Here is a 10604-nt window from a genome sequence, read left to right as displayed (position 1 = left end):
ATATCCCTTTAGTTTAAGAATTTATTCTTCATCAATATGAGTGAGATCCCCTCTACCTCATGCAAGTGGTTTCCTTATGCAGGTGTGGGAAAAGAAGCTGAAGTCTGAATATCTGAATGACATGAAGTGTTTGATGTGATAGGATATGTCTTGCTGTTTTATATCATGCAACAGAATATAGTACTGAAATAAATGATCTACCTGCCATCTATCTAGTATCAGGAGCATTATAGTCACCAGGATTCACCAGCTCACACTCTTTTGATGTTTTCATAGGTTCAATTAACCTTTTAGGAGTTAGCTTAGGCATAATGACATCTTAATGTAATAATGAAGCCCACTGAATTCAAACTCACATCTCCACATGGCAGTGCTGTGCTACCTTTTTTGTTAGTATCAATTTGGAAATGAATACACCAAGCTCATCACTTTGTGAGTTCATGAAAGAATACCACATCTTGCATGGAACAACTCAACAGTGTGTGGAGCTTTCAGTCTGAACTCAGACAATTTAGCCTTGCACTGCTACCATACAAGAAAAAAGAAACCAGTGTTTTCATTTTTCTTCTTTGGCTTAATTTTTTAGGGTTAGGTGGAAGCTGCATATTTGGGCATGTAAAAAAAATAAAGAACTTAATTTGTTCAAACAAGTGGCTCAATTGCCGCCTTCTGAGATGTGGACTCGTGGCTAATATCTGTTCATCAACATTTTGCTGTGAATATAAGCCCTAAGATCTTTTGGCTGTGTGCAAAAGTCACATGGTATATTTCTGTTCTCTGGTTGATTGACATCCAATCTAGTAGAAAGTCTTTCCTGTCTTGTAAAAATTATGACTGTTTCTAGCTATGCCTATATTTATTAGCATCTAAATTCAGAGGAAGTCACTCAACCTCAAAACTAAATGCTGCAAGAGCATCACTACAGCAAGTCTTTTACTATGACACTGTACACTGTGACATATGCTGGTATACTCCTACTGTGAACTAGTGAAGAATACTCATAAAATATGAACATAAAAAGGGTCTCAAACACAAAGATGTTTGAAAACCTTCATATTTTCCAGTGTTCTGCAGGGTTTTCCCAGGTCTTCTCTCCTGATTGAATTTTGGTTGGAAACCTAGCCTCAAATTAGGGTTATAAGTGGCCTTGCTTATGCCCAGTTAGAGACTAGGATATACAGAACTTGCTCCTCAGTGAAGATGAAAGTATCAAAGCTGCTGCACTATTTGTAAATGAGTCACACCAAAGCACCTGAGAATACTGAAACTCTTTGTGACAACCATCATTATTCTTTTTATTACTATGTTCATTTTCCTTATAATAAGCAGCAATTTCTGACATGACAGATGTAAGCTGACTCATTCACACAGGACTAAATGATGAGTAAATCCACTAACTTCAGTAACATAAACCCTGTTATAAGAAACACATGACTTTATGCTTTCTACTGTCCCTGCTTCAATGTAAGGTAGAGTCCTCTGTCTGTGCAAGATAGCGATGCCCATGCAGCGTCATATATTCATTCGCACAGTTTCAGAATATCCAACTGTATTAGGTATTAACTAAAATAACGTTCTGTGTGGCAGGCTTGACTGCACCAGTTTTGTGTCTCGCTCACATACTACATTACACCTCAAACTTCTATGCAACAGAAATTAATGGATTTGGGGTTTTGTTTTTGTTTTTTCTCTGTAGAAATGGATCTACTAACTGCAGTAATTTTCCTGGCTGCTTTGCTGCACCAATCTGATGGGCAGGTAGGAGCAATCATCTGTGCAAAAGAGCCATAACTGGACACATATAGATATCTGACATGGGCCACTCTGGTCTAGTGACCTTTAAATCTTTACAATTCAGGGATGAAATTATTGTTAACACATTAATAGTTTTTCTGGGATGAGCTACGTGTGTCCTTGCCCTCTCCAGAATGTCTAGCTTAGATTGAGGTGTCTTCTTCTTAGACATTAAGTGGAAAGAATCTTTTCCTGAGAGATGTTTTACTTTGAAAATTCCAATGTAAGTATTATAATTCTTTTTCTCTGCAAGGATTCATCACCTGACATCATGATGTAAGAGACAATCTAAATGATTCATTTCTTTCTTGACCTTAGGTATTTCAGAAGATAGTCTGATAACAGTCCTAGGTTTTGATCCAGCTTCACATTTTTCCGACGTTTACAAGTGAGAACAGCTACATACTTTTTAGTGCACACAAAAGAAGATTTGGTTGAGATTTGGTTCCAGAGCTAAGCTTTCTCCCCATTTGATGTGGAGACATCTGAAACTAGAATTCTTATCTGCAAATTTCATTTAGTGTGACACCTCCTAAAGGAAAGTGCAGTTCAAAGCAAGGAAGGAATTAAAAAAAAAAAAATAAAACCCAGCAATTATAAGAATAGAAGAACCAGTAAAGGAAATTTGGGAATTTCCAAGATCTTTACTTTGACAAGAAGCTCATAATTTATCCTGCTTATTAAAGTGCTGATAACAGTAACTTCATTGTTATTGTTTTCCAGGATGTAAAGTATAAACAAGTGGACGTTTCTGACTTTACTCATTTTTCGTTTCAAAACCAAAAAGAGATCCTTGAGCAACACAATGAAATACGGAGATCTGTAACTCCCACAGCCAGGAACATGCTGAAGATGGTAAGCTTGCTTTTCACATCATTAGCAGAAGATTGTAGCCTTATAAACAACCCACACTCAGTGAACAGGGAGGGCAAGAAAGGTGCTCTGGGGTTGAGATGAAGAAACTGAAATTCTATCCCTTTGTTTCTTCAGACTTCATGCTTAATTTTGCACCCCTTGGAGATAAAAGCACTTGTAAAGTCATTGCAAAGATCTCAGGATAGGACACAAGTGCTATTCAGAATCCCTCTCCCAACCAAAATGTTTTAGTTTCTCCACTTAGAAAACTCAGTTAAGCAACATAGGAACTGTTCCATGACTAGGGTTATCTGTCTACAGGAACCACGAACACAGGTTCACCCCAACCACATCTATTTTTTGCTCTCAAAGCTATGTTAACATAGCCGGCACAACAAATCACACATTCTTGCCTTATGTTTGTTAATTGCAATATATAGCAACTGCAAGCCTTTTCAGTGAGAGCGTTTAAACCAGGGATAAGGTACAAAATGCAGTGATGGATCTCAGATTATGGATACCACCTTTTAATCTTTAGTGGGATAAGCAGCTCCCTTAGAGAAAGATGTGCCCTAGATAAAGAAAAGTGTGTAAAGCAAACCTGGAACAGGAGCACAGGCAGCTGCATGCTTTTGAATCACAGACTGTCAGGGGGGCAAAAAGGACCTAAATCTGCATACCCACTTGTCCTTAGCTGAGCTTGCTTTGGCTGTCATTGGTCCCATTCCTGTCATCCCTGATATTCTTTGTTATCACTATCCTGTGAGTAGATAATCTGGTCAGTGCTTTATGGTTGTTTGCATGGTGAGAATTACAAACATTCCCCAGCTTCAAAGTCTAGCTGGTGACTATTACTACATCTCAGCTGCACTAGGGCTCAAAATCAGTTTTACACCGTTCAGTGCACTGCAGCCTGCGATGATAAACACAAACACAAAGCCAAAAGAAAACAACAGTATGTTATGAAATTCCTAGTAACCAGGACCATCTGGGGGTCAGTGCAGTGTGATACTGTGCAAAATAACCTGTTCTGCAGCCATTAAGAGCTGAATGAAGAAATGTGATGCCCATATCCCAGTAGTGTAAACTTGCCTGACTTCCCTGTTACTTACTGAGGACCATTTGGGTGCACAAAGCCCAAATCTTTCCCCTTTTTTTATCTTTTCATGTACTGCATTAACCTGCCTGTGACCTGGATATTTCTTCCTTTGTGTCTTTCAGGTGTGGAGTGAGACTGCTGCCAGAAATGCTCAGAAATGGGCAAATAGGTGTGAGATGAAAATCAGCCCGAAAGATCAGAGAATCATTAATGGTACATGACAAGTATGGATCCCAAGCTGAGGGGTTGATGGCAGTTTGCAGATGACCCCTGTGCATGCGAGCTAGAAATAAGGATAACTTTTAATCTGCTGTAGAATATCTTTTTCAGACTAATACCCTTAAAGGCGAATTGTTGGAACTGGAGAGAGGGGGATGCTAAGTACTTACCCTATATTTGTACCTTTCTTGAAGTGTCTGCTTTTGGCTCCTGCTGGAGACAAGACGGCACAGTAGATGACTGTGGGTATGACTAAGTGCAGACATTTTTGTGTAACATTTTGCAGTCAAAGTAGTATCTGCGACTGGAAGCTCACCAAAACCATAGTAACATTTACTGCAGCTTTCACAGGTGCAGTATGAAAATCACATGGCAAATAGGTGGCATTGTAGAGACTTTTTTAGGTTGTAGCTACAACCCCTCTGTCCTACCTCCCACCTTGCAGCTTGCTTCTCTCCTGAGTTATAAACAGATTTACTTACACTTCAGGTGTCACCTGTGGTGAGAATGTATTACTATCATCTTACCCAAGAACATGGTCTGAAGCAATTCAAGTCTGGAACAGTCAGTCCTCCAATTTCAAGTATGGATATGGAGCAGTCACGAAAAACAATATCGAGAGCTATACCCAGGTATGGAGAACTGAAACAAATGGCAATGATACACTAGAGTTACAGGAGGACAGTTAATGGAGTTTCTCATCAGAAAAAAAAAAAAAATCATCACTATCATCAAACCATTATCTCTATTCACACTCTGACCCAAAGATAAATTTTTTTTCATCTAACTCTGAGACAATGGAACCAGTATTTTGGAAGAGCTGTCCAGAAGAGAAATATTATTCTGTAGGACAGAAAAAAAAAGAAAGAATATCCATGGCTTTATATATTTATAGAAATACATATTTTTCTATATAAGGATTTAGATGCTTAAGAAATGTCAAAACAAAATTTTTATGATGCAAATATTTGAATTTAAACTTTAGTGTTCTGCCAAGAACAGAGTTCAGAAACATTTGTAAACTAGAGGACACAGTTAACTCATTTTCTATTTATTCTTTCTGACAACTAAACTGTAAACTTAAAAGCTAAATAGACAAAACAATATCCTGTGGTTCTGTTATTTTGTGAGTTTCTTTATGAGAATTCAGTAAAACGTGACTCTGAAATAATGTGGCGTTTTTTTCCTACAGCTAATCTGGTATAATAGTTACCAGGTTGGATGTGCAGTTGCCTACTGCCCTATGAACCCCTTCAACTACTTTTATGTTTGCCAATACTGCCCTCCGTACGTATTGTCTTTTTACTCATTTAAGATGCAAAAGTTATTGATATGTTTTCAAAAGCTCCTGCAGTCATGTGTAGGATAAAAATACCACTGTTTATTTTAACCATTTATAATTTTGAAAATACCAGTGTGAACTGTGGGTTTAACATCAGATTAAATATAAATAGTTCTTTTATTTCACATTGAGACAGATAGTAGGCAAATTTGAGCATATGAACAAAGGTCAGTCTCCATCATAACCAGGCATCATGCACAAATCATTTTATAACTCTGACCACAAGAAAGTCACAAGTAAAGTGAAAGCCAACAGCAAATTAATACTCACAGAGGTAAAGAGCATACCTGAAACACCTGTTTGTTTGTTAAAAAAAAATATGTTTGCTGAGGTTATTTCCTTATAAGCTACAATCATTTGAAAGCCATTCAAAAAGCAGAACTAGGAAGTACATAAAATTCTTTTGTAAGCTGATAATGTTATATAAATGCAAATAACTGATTAATTTTCTTTCCCTGAACCTTATTGTTCCTCTTATTTAAAATCAAAGTTCTTATATTCTATTAATATCTGAAACTAAAACATGACTGACTATGAAAATAATTTTATCCAGAATCCAGGATGCCTTTTATTAAGACAAATAGCATAAACTCCTTTTAACGGTTCAGAGGTGCACTTTGATCTTGTTTTTCCAATTTCAGAGGAAATAATGCAATGCAAATAGCTACACCTTACAGAAGCGGACCAAAATGTGCAGAATGTCCTGGCCACTGTGACAGAGGACTTTGCAGTGAGTGAATTTATTCATCTCCTTATAACAAGTACCTCAAATAATATCGCGTTCCTTTGTAGCATTTAACTTTTGCATAGTTACTTCTTGCTTATCTGGATGAAAGATCCTAGAACTGCCCTTTTCATACCCTGCCCCCAGAAATAACAGTAGTTAAATATCCCTCTAGAATAGACATATTCTTGAGTAGGGAGGCTGGAAGAAAGATCCCTTCCAACCTCAACCATCCTGTGACATGTAAATTGTGAAATTCTGTTGCTGTCGAGCAGTGGGTGCATTGTCACACTCAATCTTCTGCTGCCCTCTCCTGGAAAGCTTAAGACACGACGTTTTGATGCACTTCGCATCTACGGGCACAGATTGTCATACATCCTCATGTATGTGAAGAGCTGCATAGGCCCCTGGCTTCTGCAGACTTCCACCTGCAGCAAGTCAAAGCATGCAAATAGATGGGAATTGTAAGATACCACCTTTCTGCCTGCATTCCCTTTTCTAAAATATTCCAGCAATTTTAGCAGCAGAGCAGAAGTGCAATCATTATATAGACATACAGATTTGAAATTTTTGCAAAATGTAGAAATACCAGATCATGGTTTGGTTTTCAATTATTATTTCATCTCTTTGTTTCTATCCATTGTATTTTAGCCAATCCTTGCAAGCACCAAGACTTCTTTGGAAACTGCAGAAATCTGAAGATGTTGTTTAGTTGTAATCATTCACTGGTGAAGACGAAGTGTCCTGCTACCTGTGGCTGCACCACTCAAATCATATAATGTCCTGGTGGATGTCATTATAGCTGCTGTGAGACTTATTAGGAAAGAGTAGAGCTCACTGCAAGGTGTATTCACTCTCAGTGTATCAGCTCATATTGACCAATAGGTGACATTTTTTTCTGATATCTCACCATTATTTCAGCCCTAAATTTAAGTCTAGTAGCTCAAAATAATCTCTGATGTTATTTTAGGCTTTGTAGAAATCACACTTAAGCTACTGATGTGTTACTTTGTGGTTTTCCTTAAAGCAAATCTTACACATTCACTTCTTTTTAATGGGACACACACTTTCAAAACTCTTGTGTCTTTTGCAAAATATGCTAAATGACACATAGCTTTCTTCTGTTATTTTTTCCTTGATTATAAATGGAATGTATTCCAGCTAAATAAATACGTGATTTACCACTGCTTCACGGTTTTTCACTGAAATTATTTATAATTCAATGTTTTCATTTATGAATATTTCAGGACTCTTTTTTTTTTTTGTTTGTTTTGATACTTTATCTGAGTGGGGATAAGACAGGAAAAGCCAAAGCAAAAAGTGACGCATTTTTTTTGTACAGCCAAACAAGAGGCACACCTTGAATCTGCCAACTTTTACTCTGTGGCCTAAATACAAATTTTCTGATACATCTGTGTATGCACGTGATAAATTATATTTTTTTTTTATATGGCACAGTCAAGAAATATAAAGCCTTTTTAAAGCATTCATACAAAAAAAGTGGTATATATGTATTGCTTCCCATCCTCCCTATGAATAAGTTAAATCCCACGTTTGCTTGGAATTCTCATTGCAACATGTAGAAAAAAAACCAAACAAATAAACAAAAAAAAGGGCAGTAGATCCATGTTTCCCTGAATCTCCATCAAAATATCTGATTTTCTGCAGAACTTCCCAGGAAACATTTCAGTGCCAGTTCCTAGTGGTGCATACCCTTAGGGTGTCTCCAAGAGGATTAAGTTCAGCTGAAGGCCTCACTTGTGCCTTCTCCCACCTCTTCCTACAAGAAGGCCACCAATTCCTGCCTAGGATGCCATGTTTGTATATTGCTTCTAACAATGCATTTCCTTGAATGAAGTTTTTCATTTGATATCTTTCCAGTCCCTTTACAATGCAGGGCGTGACTTCAAAGGGCTGCGTGTCTGTACTGACCCAGAACTGAGGGTTTAGATTTGTTACCTGTCAATGGCATTGATTACCTGGAGAAACTTTCTGACCCATTCAGTAAGGGGATTATCACAATCATGCCTCTTTAGACACTAAAAATGCTATTACATTGGTAAAACAATATGTCAGGATCATCTTACAGCTTTAATATATACATGGTATAGCTTTTATCTGATCTTTATAATTCTAATTTAATGAAAAGGTAGATGCAGAGGAAACAAAGTCTTTGTTTACAGTTTATAAACTCTGATAGATGTTAAAAAATGAGCAAACATCTGGAACAGCATCATCTTACTGAACAGAGGAGCTACTTCCCACTAACCTTCCTCCTGACACATCTCCCAGGTGATGCATCCTGGTGCCATGCACCCATGTGCTGTTCCACAGACCCCCTTCCACTGCTCAAGATGCTTGCTGGTCTCTCATAGATCCTGAATCACATATAGTATCCCTGAACAGGACTGATTCTACTTAGCACCTTCCCTTCATATTTCACACAGGCGAAAGTAATTTTCTTCATGGGACTGCAGTTCTGGTTAAAAACACAAGAGGGTGAACCATACCCAGACATCCAACTGCATCAGTTTCATTTTGCTGCCTCCTCCTTTTACTAGAAATTAAAGTTCTGGGCCTACCCTGGCCTGATTTTAATGCTTACCTGCACAGAACTTCTTAGCTGATACTAACTAATTAATTACTACATATAGAAACTGTTTGGTAGCTGTTTCTTCCCCTCATATCATTCTGTCTCTGTTGGCCAAATTACTATCATATTAAAACAACTTACGCCATCACATTAAGGCAATTTATAGTTTCCAGGATATCAATGGCTAGTTCTGGTAGCCTTGATTTTCTGCTTGCCTGAAGCTCAGTCTCAACACTGTAACTTGTGTGCCACTATTTGCGGCTCCTTACAACCACAGTGATATTTGTAGAAAGTGTAATTCAAACCAAAGCTGGGTGAAAATTTACAAATAAACTTCCATTTTCCTCAGAAAATATTATTCTGTAAAACTGCAGTTGTCTTACAGGAGGATACATATTTCTGGAAAAACTCTCAGGTGTTTGGGGGAATGTTTTCCAAGATTCAATTTCTGCTAACAAACAAGGATATGGGTTTTAGAACTCCTTCCATGCACACACTTTCTCTTTCCTTCCACTCTTTCTTGGGTCAATGAATGTTTAAAGAGGAATTATTTTATCATCGGAGATTTCTGAGTGCACTTCCTCCCCCGACAGCCAGCATTGTGCTCTGGATATCCAGTTATGGTGTTTGAGCATGGCAGCAGCAGGAGCTGGCAAAGATCTTCTGCATCATGAAGTGATGTACTACCCTGCAGCTTCATGTATCCTGCTGGACTGCTGCAGGGTGTCCAGGCGTTAAACATAATTTTATAAGGGATTTCAAAAGATTCCGCTACCCTATTGATGTGGAATAGAAGAAATAGCAGGTGAGATGAAAAGGTTCCTGGATGATCCCATCTCTCAATACAGACTTCAAGGAGAGCTGGAGTCACTCCAATTAGTTGTTCCTGGAATACCGTGTGCAGTTCTGGTGTCTTCAACATAAGAAGAACATGGAGCTGTCAGAGCAAGTTCAGAGGACTCCACAAGGATGATAAGGAGATTGGAGCACCACCCATATGAAGACAGGCTGAGAACATTGGGTCTGTTCATCCTGGAGAGGAGAACGCTGCGTGGAGACCCCACAGCAGCCTTAAAGTATCTGAAGGGGGCCTATAAGGATGCTGGTGAAGGACTGTAATGATAGGGCAAGGGGCAATGCATTTAAACTTAAACAGGTGATGTTCAGATTGTATGAGTTCTTTCCTGTTAGGGTGGTGAGGCACTGGAATGGGTTGCGCAGGGAAGTTGTGAATGCTCCATCCATGGTGGTGCTCAAGGCCAGGTTGGACAGGGCCTTGGGTGACATGGTTTAGTGTGAGGTGTCCCTGCCCATGGAAGGGGGGTTGGAACTAGATGATCTTAAGGTGCTTTCCTACATAAACTGTTCTATGATTCTATGTCCCTGGAAAGGCTGAGATGTTTCTGAGATATGAGTTTCCTATATACAGATGAGGTAAAAGTGATACGATGGTCACTGAGATCCAGCATGTCAAATAACACATTTCTCCATTCTCTGACTGTATGTCGTGGTTTAAACCCAACCACAAAAGCTTGTTCACTCACACCCCCACCCCCAGCCCCGACCCTCCCCGCTCCAGGAGGGATGGGGAGGAGAATCGAGAGAATGTAACTCCCACGGGTTGAGATAAGAACAGCCCAGTAACTAAGGTATAACACAGATCACTGCTGCTACCACCAATAATAGTAATGATAAAGGAAATAACAAGAGGAAAGAATACAACACCTCAACACCAGCCGACCGATAACTCGCCCCACTCCCCCCAGCTGAGCACTGACCGATACCTCGTCCAGCCCTGCAGTCCCTGCCCTTCCAGGTAAGGCAAGAAGGGGGGAAATGAGTGAACGAGCTTTTGTGGTTGGGTTTAAACCACGACACTGTATTTTCACAAACTTACTTTTTATACTTATGCCTTAAGAGTTGTTTCCATTGTGGTACTAGTGTATGCTTTTTGGTATGTGCAGAAGTGACACCTATA

The 10604-nt window shown here is 38.9% G+C and overlaps 2 protein-coding genes across 3 annotated transcripts in view; both read left to right on the top strand.

The window, feature by feature from the left end:
• The first annotated feature begins 1498 nt into the window (after nt 1-1498).
• Nucleotides 1499-6812, top strand: LOC136015963 (cysteine-rich venom protein TEL1-like). The gene is made up of 8 exons (XM_065682613.1): nt 1499-1556; nt 1697-1758; nt 2518-2649; nt 3871-3961; nt 4457-4599; nt 5160-5254; nt 5951-6039; nt 6685-6812. Exons 1-8 carry the CDS (start codon nt 1499-1501, stop codon nt 6810-6812), a joined length of 798 nt encoding a protein of 265 aa, XP_065538685.1.
• Nucleotides 6813-10301: 3489 nt separating this feature from the next.
• The window catches only part of RHAG (Rh associated glycoprotein), a 30251-nt gene continuing 29948 nt past the window's right edge, over nt 10302-10604 (top strand). The window contains exon 1 of one of the 2 annotated variants that reach the window (XM_065681828.1): nt 10302-10442. The gene's annotated coding sequence lies outside the window, so the exon portion shown is untranslated. The remainder of the gene's footprint in view (nt 10443-10604) is intronic. The other variant, XM_065681829.1, reaches the window with a different exon arrangement.

Source organism: Lathamus discolor, chromosome 5, assembly GCF_037157495.1.
Source record: "Lathamus discolor isolate bLatDis1 chromosome 5, bLatDis1.hap1, whole genome shotgun sequence".
Taxonomy (NCBI): Eukaryota; Metazoa; Chordata; class Aves; order Psittaciformes; family Psittacidae; genus Lathamus; species Lathamus discolor.
Note: the sequence above shows the minus strand (reverse complement) of the source record. Positions and strands in the feature narration are given on the sequence as shown.